Source organism: Equus asinus, chromosome 24 (assembly GCF_041296235.1).
Source record: "Equus asinus isolate D_3611 breed Donkey chromosome 24, EquAss-T2T_v2, whole genome shotgun sequence".
Taxonomy (NCBI): Eukaryota; Metazoa; Chordata; class Mammalia; order Perissodactyla; family Equidae; genus Equus; species Equus asinus.
Genome location: NC_091813.1, coordinates 36,487,695 through 36,507,197, shown reverse-complemented (window position 1 = coordinate 36,507,197; position 19,503 = coordinate 36,487,695). Strand labels below are relative to the sequence as shown.

The following is a 19,503-nucleotide window of genomic DNA, read 5'->3' as shown; positions in this document are numbered from 1 at the left end:
TGTCAGACACTTTGACCACTTGAGATGCTTGTTGGGAGCAAGTTCTTCAACTTTCTTCTGACCTTTTTTTTTTTAAATACCTTGTTGTTTTGCAGTCGATTCACAAGAAGTTGCAGGAAGAGTACAGAGTTCTTGCGTACCCTTCATCCAGCTTCCCCCAGTGATAGTACCTTACATAACAACAGTGTGTTGTCAAAATCAGGAAATTGACATTAACACAATACTCTCAGTGCTAGTACAGATCTTTTTTGGATTTCATCAGTTTTTACATGCACTTTTCCTTAAAAGGTTCAGAGATGCTGTAGAGTGAGTCTGTTTTTCCATTCTCATTCATGCCTGTCTTTTGCTTCCTTTACTCCTTCATGTTGCAAACTAATATTAATGTCCTGAGCTTTCTTTGGGTTTTCTCCATGAGGAAATACATATGTATTTCTAGTTTTGTGATATTCTGTGGTGTGTCATGTACCTTAAGGACTGCCACCAAATTCTCAAGATAGAATGAAAGTATAGTGTTATTCCAGTATTCTGGGTATGTTCTTCAGTATTATCTTCTAATTTACTAATTCACTCTTCAACTGGCTATTGTGTTTATCTCTCTTTTATATTTTTTATCTGTGGTTTTAGTTTATTTCTAATATTTTGAATTGGCTATCTTCTCAATATCTACATGTTCTTATTGATTTTTTTCCTATTTTTCTTAATATTTAGGCTTTTATTGGCAGTTATGCCTTTAGTTTAAGTTTTTAGATATTCTCAATATTTTTATTGTAACGTCTTTTGGACAGTTCTATAAAACTTATTTGGAGTGAAGGATATTCATTTCAGTTTTGATTTTTTTAACATTAGATTACTCTATGTGTTTTATAATATTAGTTTGTAGATGCCTTTGGAGTAGATTTGTTTGTTTGTCCTCCCCTGTCTTTACGGCCTTTGCTTTCTCCCGTTTCCTCCATCCCTCGTTGTTTCCCCTGCCACTCCCATCACCTCCTTTCCCATACCCAACTTCTCTCTGTCCCTAAAAATTTTAAATTTTGAGATAGCCTCACCCCAACTCTCCAGGCTGGCCTTGGAGATCCAGTTCTCTTAATGGTTTATGGTTACCGTGCTGCATGGTTTTGGGGATGTACAGAGTGTGTAGAAGGCTTGGCTCAGCTTCAGGTCCCTAGGCTGTGTCTGTCTTCTGTTGTAGCTTTAGGCAACATTTGCCTAAGGGCTTCCTTTCAGGCTCTTGGTAAGGTCAACCGTCCTTATTCAGTGAGCCTGGCTCAGGTTCCTGTCTGAGGTGAAGGACTTTGAGTTTTCTCTGCTCTTCAGGGCTAAGCTCTTTCAGACCCAGAGCCCATCAAGTTTGTTTTTTTGTTTCCTACTCTTTTATATTCTATTTTTGCTCTGTAGGATTTATTTTATATTGAGTCCCACTTATGCCTTTTGTTTTCTCTTTTTATATTTTGTTGGTATGTTTGGAGTAAACAAAATTTTTGGATTATCACTGGACGGATTCATCTTCACCCAGAAAACATCTCTACAAATTCTCTCATTTTAAATTTCTTTTCCTTGACATTCTATTCCTACTTTATGAACATGCATACATTTTCCTCTTACAACTTGAGTTTTTGTTTGTTTTTTGCTGAGGAATATTAGCCCTGAACTAACATCTGTGCCAATCCTCTGATATTTTTTTTGTGTGTGGGACACCTCCACAGTGTGGCTGGTGAGTGGAGTAGGTTCATGCCCAGGATCTGAACCCATGACCCTGGGCTGCAAAAGTGGAGCATGTGGAACTTTAACCACTCACCTACAGGGTCGGGCTCACAACTTGAGATTTTTTTAAAGTTTGCTCCTCTTTTCCACAGTAACACTTTTACTAAGGGACACTTCCTGTGAATGTTTAGTTTTCCCCTTATTTTGAATAGGGTGAGTCTTTTCATATATTTGCGGATTTTTTGCTTTTTATCTTTTAGGTTTGAAGGTCTCTTTTGGTATTGGTAGCTCAGATAGGCTCCTTTAGAGATTCTGTAAGTCGTGATACGATTTTTTCCCCCAGTCCTAGGTAAAAAGAAGCAAGTAAAAAAAAATTTAGGTTTATGAACTTTGCTTCAGTGGTTTAGAAGGTGGGAGGTGCTTTGCGCATGGTTGAGATGGGGCTGTAGGCAGAGACATGGTGGAGACAGTCTCTCCTTGGTTCAGGAATGATTTCCTTCCTGTGTGTCTGCTTGGAAAGCCATAAGCTGTCCCCTCCTACCTGCCACCTCGCTGGTAAGGGTCTCTGAAGGATTTCCATTTCCCCTTCCAGTCTTCTTCCACTTCACTGACCTTCCTTGATACCTACAGCACAGCACGAGTATAGTGTCATACAATTTCTGGGTTTCATGGACTCCAGCTGTGGAGGCCCAAATAGGGTTGGAATTTGTGTCCACCTTGGTTTCTGTCCTCACCTCTGATCTAGGAGGTGGGCACTATCCACCACATACAGAAAGGGAAGCCCACCATGGGAGTAAATGGAAGTGTTCTCAGTCTCAGGCTGCTTTTTGCTACTTCTTAGGAAGACTGAGTAACTGAAATGAGGGTTCCTGTTACAGGCTAGATTCAGTACTAGTTGAGATAGCTTTTTAGCACCAAGGACTCACAGTAGTGCGTTACTAGAATGACTGTTTGTCATGAGATAAGTAGGAATAATACTTAAAGTACTGGACTAAAGGATCAAAAGACCTGGGTTTATGTCAGTGGCATTTAGCCTGTTCTTCACTTTTGTCAAGTGTAAAATGGAGTTCATATTAGGTTTGAATTCCTTAATAGGAACTGTCGTGTATATCAAATGATGTGTTGCACTGTAAACTTGTCTTGTACTATCATAAGATATTTTTACTATTTTGGATTGTTTTGACAAAATTCTTTCTTCATCTTAGATCAGAGCACTTTATAAATTTAGTATTTATTGCACATAAGACAAAAATATTCATTGTAGCTTTGGAGTTTATTGCAGAAAATTTTACTTTTTAAAATTACTGAAATCAACTAAATATTTGCTATGTCATTGTCTTCATGAATAGCACTTGATCCTTTAATTAATGTGGAGGAAATCTAATTGTCAAATCCTTAAAATAAATACATTCACACAGATCTCAGTTCATAGTTCTTTATTTTAATAGAAGTAATCTCTTGCTTTTCTTTTGGTCATTTAAGGTAGGAAAGTAATAGATCACAGTGGTTTGGGTTTGAATACTGTGATTTTGCTTGCCATGTGGCCTTGCAAATTATTTAAATAACCCCTTTGAGCCCTAATTTATAAGCTGGAGAAAATAGTACATTCTAAGCTTGTTTGAGGATTATGTGACTTAACATGTAAAGCTTAACATATGTCCTGTGCTTGGCATGTAGCAGTTGTTTAATAAATGATAGTCATATTCTCAGTGCACTAAGAGCTCATCGTAATTGGAACAGTAATCACATTTTGTCTTTCTACTTAGTAGAAAAAGGACTAAACTGAATCTTTGACTGTATGTTATTTCAAAGTGATTTTAAATAATAGTAGTATATTTTTAATGGAATGATTGTTCTTTTTTTTTTTTCCTGTTTTGTTTTTAAATCACAGGGCCCCTCGATTTAAAAGTTTCCAACAACAGGACAGTCAGGAGCTTCTGCACTATCTGCTGGATGCAGTAAGGACAGAAGAAACGAAGGTCAGGTTTCTTTTTGTTTGTCCCTCATACTCTTTAAAAGGGGAGTTCAAAACTCAAGGAATTAATTCTACCATAATTTTAATGTACGGTTGAGAAATAATTTGATTTTTTTTCTAACTATTCTATTTATTCTTCCCTTATTTTTTTGCCTCTTCTACTATAAGATTATTTTTTTCACCCTTTTACAACCCCATTGTTCTTAATTAGTTAATACTCTTTGGCTATAAATAACATCAATTCAAACTAGCTTAAATAAAGAAAAGGGAATCTATGAATCCAGGTGAAGGGGGATGTAGCTGGGGATACAGAGACAGGAAGTTTCTCAGGAAGCTTTCTCTTTATTTGTCTGGTTTCTCTGGCTCTCATAGATTTTCTGTGTTCAGCTCTTTGCAGACTGAGTAGTTTCTCTGCTCCTCTGTGTGAATGGTGGCACCTGACCACCGTAGTTTGCACGTTGCAGTTCTGCATATATAAAAACAAAACTGACTGTTTGTGAATCCCAATGCTAAATTCCCAAGGGAGAGAAACTTCATTTTCCCATGGTGGATTAGGATCCACTCAGGGATCAGTCACTTGTGACTAGGGGAGTGGGGTCCCAGCCTCCTGGACCAGGGAATATTTCTGAGAAAACAAGGAATGGCTTATGGACGGGATAGATTCCCCAAACAATGTTTATTGTAATCCTATCCCTTAATTATTTGTTGACTTTAATATTAAATGCAACTTTTTTGGTTGGGTCCTATGTAAATAGGATACAATTTTTCAGAGAGAATGCAAGATATTAAAGATATCAAATATGTAGCACATACCCTCCGTTTTCCCCCTTTCTCAGTCATAGCAGATATTGCTAATCACTCATAACAGTTCTGCTGAGTCTGGATTCAGCCTCAGAATCATTCTCAACATAGTACTATGGACAGCACCTGTCAATCGTACTTGTCATAACAGGCGAAATCCTGTTTTCTGTTCAAAGTGACTACACTTCTCTCCTTTTTTTCTTCTTTTTTTTTTTTTTTTTGCTGAGGAAGATTAGTCCTGAGCTAACATCTGTTGCTAATCTTCCTCTTTTTTATTTTGCTTGAGGAAGATTAGCCCTGAGCTAACATCCATGCCAATCTTCCTCTATTTCATACGTGGGTCTCCGCCACAGCATGGCTGATGAGTCATGTAGGTCTGGGCCCAGCATCTGAACTTCTTAGTCTATATATTAATATGTAGTGAAGCAACCATGTGAAAATGATGTGTTCATATGCTTGTAGTAGGTGTTGCTGTGTTACTAGGCAGGGTGGACTCTCCCCTCTCTCCCCTTTTTTCTTTAATCCTACTTTGTTTGAACTGTAACATTGTAGTGTTTCTTTATTCCTAATGGCCAGTTTTCAGTGAAGAGAGTTAGAGTTCTAATTTTTTCTTATAAATTTTCTTAAAGAATGAGTTCATCACTCCCTCCTGCTATCAAACACTGTATATTAATAATCCCATCCTTAATTGGCTGTTTATTGATTTTCATATTAAATTAGTTGAATTCAACTTTTGAAAGTGTTGCTGCTTTTCTGCCATCTCTCTGCTTTTGTATATTTTGATTATGAACCCCACCACCTTCTCTTTAGGTTTATGTCTTTGTCACCTCTCTTAGATTGTGAGTTCCTCAGGGAATGGTGCTGTATCTCTGTATCCCATGGGCCTTGCACATAGCAGGTGCTCAGTGAATGCTTGTTGAATAAGTTGTCTGTGCTTAACCTTTAAATGGACAATTTCTGTTGAGAATTTCAGTTTGGAAGAAAAAAAAATAAAGTCTTTTAAATAAGTTATAACAACTAGTTTCTTGGGGATTTACAATTATTTTGAATATGTTATAATTTGAATAAAGTGATAAATTGACAGGATAATACTATATTATATTTTACCTATAATTTGTTTTAAAAAATCAATTAAGATTTATAATTGAGTTTTGGGGCCATTAGCACAATCCCCTTAAACTAATATTTAATCGCATTTTCTTAGATTTAGAAACTGATACTGAAAATTGAGATTCAAACTTAAGTCTTTATGACTCCCAAACTAGTAATCTTTTTAATTCTATACAATACTACTTATTAAAGTTTAGGTTTAATGCTTGGCCATCAGTGACTGGTAGAAATAATATTTTTTAAGCTTGCTATTTAAAATTTAACCATAATTATTTCACTGTTTGAAAAAGTATTAAATCTGATTCAATAACTGTGATACTCTTGCTGAGGGGGTCAATACAAGGTAGCGTGGTGGGGAGAGAGGCTCTGTCTTCGTGTTATGATTAGTAAATACATTTTGAGTCTTCTGAGCCTATGGATCATATCGGAGTTACTTTAAGATTAATTCAGACTATCCATTGCTTGAATGATTTTTTTTTCCCTATGATTTGCAAGAATATGTTTACTACATGGTGGTCATGTATCATTGTAAATGGAATTAAAAATTACCTCTTTACATTGTTTTTCTCTATTGATATTACAAATAAAACAATAAAATCTATCCCCGTCATTTTTTAAAATTTCACTTCTGTTATTTGATGGCATTCTTTGTTACAATTAAATTATTGTTTTGTCATAAGGGTGCTTTGGGATACACAGTATCTTAAAAACTCAGGCAGTATAGCAGGAGACATTGGCTTTTGAAAGCTCTTATCTGTCTCTATTTGAGGGTTTTAGATGGTGTGGCCAAATTAAATGTCAAGTCTGTGGATCTGTTCAGTCTCGTAGGCAAGGACAGTCGTCCCGGTCAGTTACAGTGAGTAGCCGAGCAGGAGCCGCATTGTCTGGCCTGGGAACTCCACAGCTGTTAATCGTGCTGCTCTTGTGGTTTGTCACTGCCATGTGTTTTTTGATTGAAGAAAGGCTAGAGCATGATGCCCGCCACCAGAGTCTTTTAGTAATGATTAAAAACTACTGACCTCCTTTTATATTGGTTCATTAAAGTCTTTTTCTTATGACTGTAAAGTTGAGGAATATAACATGTTCTTGCTGAATAGGACACTACAGGGATCATTTGTGCAAAAATTGTACATTTTTTATGTGCACAATAAGTAAAATCGAATTTACTGTATGACTTTCTTTCATAGCTAGTCTTTTCAACTTATAAATACGTGTCTCTTCACTTTTTTCTTTTAATTTGAGCTATCACTAAATTAATATTCCATTTTTATTGTGTTCTCAAAGATATATCACTTTAATACAATATTGGGTAGAATTATTTTAAAGGCAGAATATCTCAGCTAACTTAAACTGTGAGTTTTTTGCATCTTAGGTTTGCAAGAAGTTTAGGTTGGAGATTTGAAATAGTTGAACATTAATACTGCTCATTGATTAATGTGCTACCGTTGTTAGCAGCTCGCTAGCCAAAGTCTATCTTTTTTTTTAAACCTGAATGGTTCAAAGCATAGCTCTTGACAATGAGAGGGTTGTAGATGGACCTAAACCCTTTTTTTTTTTTTTTTTTACTTAACTTGATGAATTACCTATTAATTAACTCTTTTAACAGTTTAGAGCAGAGAATATAAATTTGTGGCTAGGATACAATAAAAAAGCAAAAGTCTAATAGTTTAAAAATTAATTTAAATGACTTCATTATTTTTGCTGTTTTTAAAGACTGATATCATAGCTTACATTTTAGAATATAGTAAAGGCTTATTAAATCATATGGAAAGTCATGTCTGAATTAGTAAAATGTTCAAATTGTAGAATAAGTTTACAGACTTCTGAGTTGAGTTAGAGGTCTTAATCTTTTGTAGCTAGAGAGGCTATTTTATAGTTATATTAAATGCTTACAGTGAACATTGGTATTTATTGGAATCTTTTGTTTAAGTCCATTAAATATTTCTCTTGTATGCAATTCACACCATTCTAACTTGCTTATTTTAGTTCAATAAATTCTTTTTTCAAGGTATTAAAGCCAATTTTAGCTAAGACAGTGTCTGAATTATATCAGTTTTCAAATTTTTTGAGTGTGAATTGGAGATTATTTCAATGTTTAATAGTTCCTGGGACACATTGTTTTATTTTGATTCCCTTCGCATGTAAGCATATTTCAGGACAGTGTGCCTGGTGGGGATTGCTGTCTGTTTACTTTTATACCACACTTTGTATGTATTTAAGTTTTTGAATCTGGCATTAGCTTTCAAAATAAACTTGAAGATAATAGTGAGTAGTTCTAGGAAATATAATGTGCTGATCATAGGCCAGTTAATACATGAAACTCAATTTCATAATTATTGGGGGAGGGTGTTAAACTTATAAAATGCATCATACATACCAAGAATGTGTACAAATATACATTCAGTTTAAAGCATAATATAAAGAAAAGTCTTTTACTGCTAGCACTCCTCCCTACCACCACCCCAGATTTAAAAAAGTAGAATGTTATTAAGACTGTAGAAGCTACTGTTCCTTTTTTTCCCAAACACTTCTTCCTCATCAGAGGTAACCACTACTTTGACTTTTACAGAAGTAATTTCATTGCTTTTTCTTATGGTTCTGAGAGCCACCTATGTATACTTAAACAATATATTGTTTAGTTTTGCAAAACTGGGTGGCAAGCACAAACCTATTGCCATTATTGGATGAAGGCTCTCAAAAGAAGATGAGTTGAGAGAACAGCTGAAACATAGTCTGGCTTTGGCTTCCCAGAGTTTACATTAGCTCTTTCTGGGAAGTTAGTAGGCAGGATCATGAATGTGTTCTGAGTTAGGCGTGTCAAAGTCAAAACAACTGGCAGAGGTATAGGAGAGACCGAGTACTAGCTCTGTGGTCCAAAAAGGTTAGAGGCTGCTGTATGTTTTCTGCTTCTGAGTTCATCGTGACCCACCTCATAGCTCTCAGGGTAGGTCAAAGCAGAACAGTTCTAGGGGATAATGTGTATCCCCTGCTGATCCAGACAGCAGGGTATGGGGGGAGAATAAGGACATTTGCAGGTTATTCTCCATACATTCTGTTCTCAGAATAAAATGGCAGTGGGGTTCTTGGTGTTGACCATATGTCTATCTCATAAGTCTCATTGCTCCAATCTCGGTTGGTTGTCTCCCACATTTGATGCACAGGCATCATTCTTGAATTCCTCCTAACTGTGCTCCTGGGAATTCCTTTGGCCTCTCTTATGTATTCGCCCTGCTATTGCCTGTAAACCATGTTGTTGTCTTTCTTGGTTTATGTTCTTTGATGGTGTGTATATTTATATGTATATATATTTTTCCTTTATTGAAAAGGTAGCATATACTATATATACACCTTACTGCACTTTTTTCACTTAACATATCATAGCAATCTTTCCATATCAGAAGATAGGAAACTTCCTTATTTTTTTTAGCTCAATGTTTTTAACCAGTCCCTTATTGATTATCCCTTATATGTTGTTTCTGGTATTTTTGCTTTTATAAACAATGCTATGATGAATAATATATGTATGTTATTTTGCATGTGTGTAAGTAGATCTGTATAAATACAGAAATGAGATTGCTGGATCAAATGATATATGCATTTGTAATTTTGATAGATATTACCAAGTTGTCCTCCATAGGCATGCAGCTTTCACTTCTATCAGCAACTTACTATAGCCTCACCAAAAAATTATTTTGTTAAACTTTCAAATTTTTCCCAATCTGATATGTAGACAAATGGTATCTCAAGGTAGTTTTAGTGTACATTCTCTCTTTTTGAATGAGGCTGATATCTTTTCGTCTCTTCTTATTCTTTGCCCATTTTTCTCCTGGATTTTGATCCTTTGCTGATTTATAAAGCTTTTTGTGTTCTAGGGAGAGAATACGTTTCCAAGTTTGTCATTTGTGCTTTGATTTTGCTTATAATATGGCAGTGGTTTTTATATAAATAAATTTTTAAACAAGTTTTGTTTCTGAACTTAATCCTTTTTTTTTATGGCTTCTGGATATTGAGTCATAAACAGGCATTCTCACTCAAGGTTATAAAAAAATTTCCCCATGTTTTCTTCTAGTACTTTTATGATTCATTTTTAGATTTAAATCTTGATCTATTGATATTTATCCTGTTCCCAGGATATTTCCTTTTTTCCTCTTTGGCTGTCCTACAGTTAGCCAAGCTGAATAGTATGCTTTTCCCACTAAATTGGTAGCACTCTAATTATTCTAGCTTTTCATTTGCATTTATTTCCCAACTTCCCCTTGGTTCTGTTTTCTTATCTGTTTGAGTACTAGGATCATACTTTAAATTATGAAGGTTTTGATGCATTTTAAGAAGTCTAATAGGACCAGCTGTCTCTCACTTCACTTTCCCCCAGAGTTTTCATTGCTATTCTTGTTTATTTTTCCATGTCTAGTTTAGAGCTGATCTTCCCTTCAACCTTTCACATTCAAAAAAGAACCTCAAAAAACCCCAAACTATTGCTATTTTTACTGGAATTATGTTAAATGCATACATTTGAGGGGGAAGATTGGTATGTTTCTAATGTTAGGACCTATCCAAGAACATGATGTGTCTTTCCATTTGATCAAGTTTTCTTTTCTGTCTTTACCAGCAGTATTTTAAAGTTTTCCTCAGTTAGATCTTACACATTTCTTAGATTTATTCCTAGTAATTTTATCTTTTTAGCTGTTATTATAAATGGGGTGTTTACTTCCATATCTTCTAAGTGGTTTTTGTTTGTGTGTATGAAGGCTATTGACTTCGTTATATTTATATACCCCATAATAAATTCTCTTATTATTTGTAGTAGTTTTTCATTTCAGTTGGTTTTTTTGGCTTTTCCAAGTAAGAAGTCATATCGTCTGCAAGTAGTTTTATTTCCTTTATAATTTTTATACCTCTGAGATTTATTTTTCTATTAAATACATTGGCTAAAACTTTAATAAAATGGTAAATAATAGTAGTGAATGGGGATATCAAGGGATTTGATATATCATATTAAATCTAGTAATGTGATGGCTTATATTGATAGATTTCCTAATATCTCTGCATTTCTAGAATAAAAAAACCCTCTTAGTCATACTGTTCTATTCTTTTAATGTGCTGCTGTATTCTGTTGCTGATCGTTTATTTAGAAATTTTCATAAGTGATATTGGTGTGTGTTGTGTGCACTCTCTGTCAGCTTCTGGTAGCAATATTATGCTTCAAGAAAATAGTTTGCAGGTGTCCCTTTTCCAATGCCCTGGAACATAGGTTTAGTGGCATTCCTCTGTGAAATTGTTAGGGCCCAGACGTTTTTGTAAGGAGTACTATTTAACAGCGTTCTCCCCCTCACCCCCCATGAAAGCTGGGAGATTTTCTGGGATTAATTTCCTGGAAAATTATCTATTTTTTTCTGAATTTTCAAATGTAATTACATGAGAGTTGAGCAAAGTGGCTGCTGATCACTTTAAATGTCTTTAATTTTGTCGGTTTCTCTTTTTTCTTAGATGTGATGTATCCTTTTCATCCGTATCTTGATTACGATTAGCTAGGGGTTTTATTCATACCCCACCTACAGTATCAGCTTTTGATTCCTCTATTAATTCTCTTCAGTTTCTACTTTATTAACTCTTTCCTTCTACTTTTGCTCAGTTTTGAGATCCTTTTTCTAAATTTATAAGTTGGCTGCTTAATTGATTTGTTTTTATTCTTTTCAATTGATTTAAATTTTTAAGGCTGTGAATTTTCTTCCGAAGAGTGGGAAGTATCCTGGATTCTGATGTAGTGTTTTTATTATTCTCTGGGAAGTCTGCAGTTTGGGTTTAGTTTCTCTTTGACATAATTTTTTAACAACAGAATTATGTATCATTTTCACACCAGAAAGTCCAAGTCAAACAGTGGTTTCACATATGAACTGGTGAATAAAACTTTACTTTTAAAAAAAATCTTTTGAAGGATAATCAACAAGCTTTCTCCTCACCCCACTGTTAAAATGTGAATTAGAGAAGATTAAATTCATCCACTAATTAGGGGCATAATTAGTGTTAAAGATAATTTATTAGCTTAAATAAGTCTTTGTTCTTAGAATATATAGTTTTATTTCATTCTGAAAGTTTTCTGTGAAGTTGTATCTTTCCTAAAATATACACAAGAGATGTGGAATTGTAAACCTTGTCATTTACTAAGAGCTGCTAAGACTTTAATATATGATCATTATTGACAACTAAATTCAAATAAAATGATAATTAAGATTTGGGGTATTCTTCTTGCTGCGGGCATTAAATGATGTTCTGGACTTTAGTCATATGTGTATATAAATAAAATAATCTACATGGAGGTCACAGTGACAGTTTAATAGCTTCTTGTATATTCAGATTTTCTTCATAGACAAGAAATTGTATATGGTCTATTTGTTGCTTTTTGTCCTGGTTCAGGAATGCATCATTTTAGGAGCAGAGTAGGGGAGAGGGAGGGAGCGAGGAGAGAGGAGAAGAGAAGGGAGGAGAAGGAGGACTTAGTCTAAAGCTGTAAGAACAATGAGCCTGGCTACTTGCCTTTTGTAGACTGAGGACAAGTCTTTAAACCCAAGAGAGAACCTAAGCATAGGAACTTTGATTCTTATTTGGGGGAGAATTTGGCATTAGAGAATTGTTTACTCATGAAATTTTAGAACTGGAAGAAGGCACGTATTTAATTCTTTAAAACTTTCAATCAATTTATTTTACAGCCTAGGGAACTGAGATCCGGAGTACCTTGCTGTTTGAAAGTCCTCCTGTTGTTAAGAGGATGAGGCTTGAGTTAAGTGTTACTAAACCGACTCTATTCAAAGGAACACAAAATACCGCTTTGAAAGAATCCATTCTGTATCGATTCTTATTAAATTCTTATTAACTTTGTTTTATAGAGAATACAAGCTAGCATTCTAAAAGCATTCAACAACCCAACTACTAAAACAGCTGATGATGAAACTAGAAAAAAAGTCAAAGGTATGTTGAGTCTTTCACTGTTAGAACTTTCTTCTGCAAAAAGTGTTAAAAGTTTCTTTTCAGGGGAAAAAGAACTGAGCATTATGTGAACTTAATTCTCTAGAGTAGTGGCCGTAAAGGGAGGGTGTACTTAACTCCAATGGCTGCAAGATAGTCTAGTGGGTCATAGAAAGAAAACATTAGAATCTATGTGAATTTTTAACAGTAAAACTAAGGGAGACTCGAAGGGTTGTTGAAAGTAGCAGCCTCATCTGGAAGTTCATTTTCGTCATAGTGTATCATCTTGAAGTTGACGTGTGCTTGGATAAGTGGATTTATGGATATTATCTAGCTTTAACTGGATAAAATGCTTAAGTGCTCCAAAGATGCCTGCAAAGAAGCCATTTATTGAAGAGAGTGCTAGTGAGTCAAGCTACGTGTCTACTTTACTCTTGGTGTTGACTTTTCATCAGCCAAAATATGAGGCAAAAGCCATGATTATCTAATCAAAGCTGGTCATTTATAATTATCAATATGTAATTGTGGGTTTACATCCCATGTTACTAGCGATTTACCTTGTCCTAAATGTATATTCTGCCTTGAGGTATTAACTAATGATAGTATGAAGTCATCATTTTTAGAAGACATTTAAATATAATATTTGTATTTTATTTTTTCTCTTTTCTAACTTCTATTTTTTTGTAGTGTTATGTGTACATACTACATGTCTATAATTTATGAACAGTTATGCATCCATTGTGATTGTATCTGCCAAAACTTATGTACAGTTAAGTGTTCAAGATTTTAAAAAATGTAGATTCTCGACTCTCTCTGTTCTTTTGTTTTGAGATAGCGCCATCTAGTGCATACTTAGAATAACTGCCTGGGTTTTCTTTCACCTTTTTCCAGTTTTATCTTTTCTATTTTTAATTCCTTGTACGATTTTTCTTAATGAAACATCTTACTTTACCATAATTTATAAATATTTCTAATCACAATTAATAAATGTTTACTGATATATCCAGATGTAAGTCTGCCCTGTCATTCAGTGCTTCAAATAATGTTTTAAAATGATTGTATATGTTGTTTATATGAAATTTGAAGGTAGATACCCAAAAAAGATAGAAGTTTGAAGGAGGAGTGAGTAGGTTTGTTAATACATTTTTCCCCATGGTTTAATATGGAAAATTTCAAACTTCTATTAAAATAGAGAGAATCATACAATGAAGCCCCACGTACCCATTACCCCACCTAAACTACCTTCAGTTCATGCTGTATTATGTTTCGTCTGTCTCCTTCCAACCCTAGATTATTTTGAAGCAAATCATAGCCATAATTTCCTTTGATTTATAAATATTTTCCAAACAGAGTAATTTTAACCTTTTTAATATAACTGAGCAGTTATATATGTAACTATTATTTATTGCCATGTTAATTCTTTACACTAGGCTATGTTTACTTGTCTTTTACTGCTCTGTTGTTTCCATAGTTATGGTCCTGGCATCTGTAGCCCTTACAGCATAACCTCCTTTCCCATCCCTCTATCCACCTTTAGGTTGGGCCCAGGGGCTTTAAAGGGTTAATGGGAGCAGTCGACGTGTGGTATGAATAGTGGCTGTTGCTCTACTTATTTTACATCTTAAGTTTAAGAAGAGTTTGTTATTTCTTGGAGACTACTGTAGTTGATAGTCACATTTTCTCTGCAGCATTGTAAAGGAGAAAGACATTATAACATCAGATAGTAAAATGTATTAAACGTGATACTGAACGTCTGCCTTGTTCAGATTTCTTTTGAATCAACAGAAAAAAAGCATGTTACATTGTTAGGTTGATGGTTGACATGTTCTTTTGCATTTAAAAGTGTTATTTTTACAGCATATGGAAGAGAAGGTGTGAAAATGAACTTCATAGATCAGATCTTTGTTGGTGAATTAACTAGCACGGTCATGTGTGAAGAATGTGCAAATGTAGGTAACGTTAGAATTCACTTTAACGTGGAATAGATTACAATCACATTGTTTTTGTTTCCTTTCACATATAATCATCAGCAACTTTTATTTTTGTGACTGATCACAACATAATAGTTTTTGAAAGTCTTTTGAAAATAGATCCTTCAATCCTAGGAAGTAAATTTTTAAGTAAATATGTTACTTTGTTTTTCCTTTCAACATACCCGTGAAGTTCTTTTAGCCTATTTTAATATGCTTGAATGTGTTAGCTATTTGTTTGGATAGAAACGAAAGAGAAACTTCTGTGAAGAGAGTAACTATATTATGTAACTATATATTGCCCTGAAATGTAATTCCAATAGAACTAACTTAATATAGTAACATAATGTAGGGTGATCTACCACTTTTCATTTAAAGTTTACATTTATATGACTTGTTGAAGATTTTTTTTTAAGTAGACAACTCATCTTTGAATTTAATGATAATTTTTATTTTGAATGCTATCTTTAATAACAACTTAAAGTATATATAAATTTGTCTAGGTTTTCAATTGCTTTGTAAGGAATATTTCTGAAAGTGTATGGCTTAGAGTATGATGGGTTTAAACTTGTGTCAGATTTTAATCTGTGTCCATTTTCCTGTGCCAGATTGTGGAGTACCTTTCTATCCTCTCTAGTCCTATAAAGTCAGGATTATATATTATATCTTCTTCTAGCCTGTCATATTGAAGCACAGAATGTGTCAACATGTATGACTTAAATTTCTAGTATATTCAGCATGGACGATTTCTGTCTCACAAGCTAGAGAGCATCTTTTAAAACAGAATTATCCTAAAGAATCCACAAAATACAGTCAAGCTCTCTGACTTTTTTCATGGCTTTTTCTTAACATATCATATTTTATTTAATTTATGGCACTAATTTCACCAAAAATATTTATAAATGTTTGTCTTTAATCAATTGTATTAAACACAGTTTATTTTGAAGTTACTTTTAATATTACAGGTTAGTCATATTGACAATATTATAAAATTCAAGTGGGTTGCGTTTATTGAAGTTTTGGGATATCTTGTTTGGATGAACAATATGTGCTGCTATATCCAATTAAATCACTTTTTGTTCAGAAACATCTTTTGACTTAAAGTTTTAAGTTGCCTGGGAAGTTTGGTTTCTTTGAGACTTTACAAAACTACATTGTCTATATTATAATTCTAACTGAAGTTCTCAATGTTTTTTTTTTTAAGATCTCCATGGTGAAAGATCCTTTTATTGATATTTCACTTCCTATAATAGAAGAAAGGGTAAGGAGAAAAAAGCTTCATAATAAATCTTTTGTGAAGGGCATTTATTTATTCATATATTTAGATATTTGTTGAGCATATTATCAGATACCTGAGAGTCATTATTTTATATATATATAATTGAGTTTGTACAGTGTATTTGATATTGTGTTTGTGTATATGTACATAAAGTATGATATAGTTCTTATTCTTAAGGAATTTAAACTCTTATGCTTTATATTTTGAGAATTAATGGTAAGGAAATTATCTCTATATATTTCAGATGAGATAGAAATTTTAAAAAGTAGATGATATCCAGAATTTATTTCCTAAAAAAGTTTTGTGTTATGTACATGACATCCATATAGGTTTCAAAACCTGTACTTTTGGGAAGAGTGAGTAAATACAGAAGTTTACAGGAGACAGATAATGGTCAGTACAGTGGCACTGCTACTATAGAACATACTCATCATCCCAGAGCCAACAAGAAGCATCCTTCATCTAAAGAGAAGGTAAGATTATGTGCCTTTGTGAGCATCTGTTATTTTAAACTTTTTATTCAGAAAAATTTCAGAACTATATCAAAAGTAGAGAAGATGTTTAATAAACTCCTCTGTACCAATTTCTCAGCTTCATAATTAGCTCCTGGCTGATCATGTTTTATCTGTATCTATCCCACATTCTCCCTCTCCCCATCATGGATTATTTTGAAATAAATCCCAAACATATCATATACTTCACTGTGTATCTCTAAAAAGATAAATACTCTTTCTAAAGACATAACCACAGTACCATTATCATACCTAAAAATATTAATAACGTCTTAATAGCACCACCATCCAGTCATAATTTACATTTCTGCAGTTGTCTCATAAATATTTGGTTTTTGTTTTTGCTTTTTAAATTGTGTTTGAATTCAGGATCTAAAAAAGATCTATAGATTGCAGTTGATTGCCATGTCTCTTAAATCTTTTAATCTACAGATTCCCCCTCCCCCTTCTTTTTTCCTTTGCAATTTATTTGTTGAAGAAATTATTTTTTTTCAGCCATTTCTCAAATTGCCACATTCAATAGTAATTCATTTTGCTATTGCATCCACATGTTGTTAACAGGTGCCTCTGTCTGCTTTATTTTGTCTCTAAGTTAATTAGATCTAGAGGCCTAATTAGGTTTAAGTTTGATTATTTATTTAACTTTTGGCAAGAAACTTTTCAAGTAGTGGTGTATACTTCCATCAGGGAGGTGCGTGTCATATTGGGTCTCTCTCTTTCCGTGATGTTAGCAGCCATCGATGACCGTTGTCTAGACCCATTATTTCACTAGGGACATACATGGTTGTTGAATTATCCCATATAAATTTAGAGAAATCAATCTGAATTTGCACGTCATTTAAAAAACCTTTTACATGACATGATGTATGCTAACATGGTAAATTGATATAGTATTAGATTTAACTTATTCTGTTAGAAGGTTCTTTAAGTGGCAAGACTACAGAGAATGTGCAGAGGTTCACACTTGAAAAGCCTCCCGCACAGCGCTGTTCCACAAAAGTCCTTTTACCGTCTCCACAAATCGGTAACCACTATTGTTGGTTTCTTGTGTAAAGGTTTACTTTTAAATTAGGACTATTCGCTAGTTATCTTCTGATGATTGTAGTTCAGTTAGATTTAGGAAATGGATTTCAGAGGTACTAGAAATATATTTGTTTAATAATTGTGGAACATTTAAATAGGACATTGGCATTTATTTTCAGTAAGGTCACGAGATTCTTTTCTCTGAAAACACTGTCAACTTACAGAATCAACTAATTCATGGCAGAAAACATATAAGAAAATTGTCATCTGGAGAAGATAAAGCTGTTGACATCCACTGGAAAAATGAAAACCTTGAAATGGATGGGGATTCTTCAGTGCTGGCAAGCATCGCAAATACTGAATCAACTCTGACTGGAAGCCCTACCGATGGCAGTGAAAAGGAAGCCAGCCATTCTGAAAGTAGTGTTGATGCTGACAGTGAAGCTTCAGAATCTGAAAGTGCTACTAAGCAGACTGTGTTGTTGAGATCCACTGGTGGATACAGGGTGCACGCAATGGGACACCTTCACCATGTGTCCACAAGTGAACCACCCACCAGGGAGACTGACAGGGGTCATGAGGGAGTGGCGGAAGCTATGGCTGAACTTCGTTTGAGCAGCACTATAACTGGCGATAGAGATTTTGAAAAGGAAAATCAGCCACTAAATGTTTCAAATAATTTATGTTTTTCAGAGGGGAAGCATATGGTGTCTCACAGCCCCCAAAATGCTTTTCAGACCCTCTCACAGAGTTATATAACTACTTCTAAAGAATGTTCAGTTCAGTCCTGTCTCTACCAGTTTACGTCTATGGAATTACTAATGGGAAATAATAAGCTTCTATGTGAGAATTGCACTCTCACAAAGAAACAGAAGTATCAAAAGGAAAGCAGTTCTGCAGGTAAATATTAGCTTAATTTTTTTTCTTTTTTTTTAGTTTTCAATATTCATGGATTATCTAATAGTCAGTGACTAGTGCATTATAGATCCCAAGTAGAGGAACCTAAGAACCTTGTCTCCATGCTTGAGCTGTTTGGAGTTACAGATTGTCTCATTCATATTTGTACCTCAGCACTGAAGACACTGACTGGACAGAGTAAATTTTCAATAGATTTTTGCTGAAATAAATTGAATAACAGGAAGTATCCATCTCTGCCTTGAAAATGCAAATCCACATAATCTTATTTCAGGGGACTAACTCTCTGAGATCTTTTCAGAAGAAATTTCCCCAAAACTTAACAGTGGTATCAACTAGTGATATTAATGATGAAATTAATGTGCTTACAAATCTCACCAATTTAGTGTAAAGTCATATCATAAGTTATAAGTTTGAAGATTTTAAATAATTCTTTGCTGTAAAGCTAATATAGTAACTATATTTAGTTGACCAGAGAAAAGTGGAAAAAAGAGGGTTTGTCAAGTAAGAAATTTTCAGTGGACCACTAGTCTTGATTAAATCAAGAGAATACTCTGATTCTTAGTGCCTGATTGTTTCAAAATGTAGATTTTATTATTATTCAGGTATGGTGAGGCCAACAGATCAGCAGACAACTGCCACTGAAAAGATACTTTGTTACTCACAGTTCCTAGGAGGAGGGGGCCACTAAGCAATGCCATGCAGGGCCACATGGGGAAGCACCAGGGTTGGTCAAGAGGCAGAGGGAGCTGCAGGGGCGGGGGGCGGGGGGGCGGGGAGAACGTGGGCAAGAGCCTTTACTGTGGTTTCCAAGGGAAGGAATGGTCAAGGCAGGGTAAACAGGTTTAGGATTGACTAGTTTCGAATAATTTCAGTGGGCTCTGGGGTATAGGGGCAGTCTCTAGTTGTCTGGTACCTGGCCCTGGTGTGGTTAGGGCAGGTGGATAGTGGCCTAGAGTATAAGAGCCCAAGAAAGGAGGTGGCTGGGGTATGGGCTTTGAATTGGTTGGTTTGCATATGAAAGGCACACTTAAGTTGTTTACTGTCTCGGAATTAGCTAGCCCTGGGAGAGGCTGGCCCTCCAGTGTTAGCAGAGCCCCAGATGTCAAAGCATCAGACTAAAGACATGCTTAATACACTAGTAATTAAAGAAATGTCTAGATGGGAGAAGAAAGAAATACCAACTTACGTTAATCTAAGTTAAATATGCAATTGGCCATATTCAAATCCTATCACAAGTCCTTTGTAACAACT

At 34.6% G+C, this 19,503-nt stretch overlaps 1 protein-coding gene and 1 long non-coding RNA gene across 8 annotated transcripts in view; one reads left to right on the top strand and one right to left on the bottom strand.

The window, feature by feature from the left end:
* LOC123280389 (uncharacterized) overlaps nt 1-19,503 on the bottom strand; it is a 40,196-nt gene that overhangs the window by 2,132 nt on the left and 18,561 nt on the right. The gene's annotated exons all lie outside the window — the stretch shown is intronic.
* USP45 (ubiquitin specific peptidase 45) overlaps nt 1-19,503 on the top strand; it is a 65,823-nt gene that overhangs the window by 34,053 nt on the left and 12,267 nt on the right. For 4 of the 6 annotated variants that reach the window (XM_044757371.2, XM_044757370.2, XM_070496489.1 and 1 more), the window contains 6 exons: nt 3,593-3,680; nt 12,472-12,553; nt 14,408-14,499; nt 15,725-15,781; nt 16,129-16,272; nt 17,559-18,234. In XM_044757371.2, coding sequence (XP_044613306.1) covers nt 3,593-3,680; nt 12,472-12,553; nt 14,408-14,499; nt 15,725-15,781; nt 16,129-16,272; nt 17,559-18,234 — 1,139 coding nt within the window. Of the gene's footprint in view, nt 1-3,592; nt 3,681-12,294; nt 12,445-12,471; nt 12,554-14,407; nt 14,500-15,724; nt 15,782-16,128; nt 16,273-17,558; nt 18,235-19,503 lie in introns of those variants that run through there. The other 2 variants (XM_044757377.2, XM_070496490.1) reach the window with 2 other exon arrangements.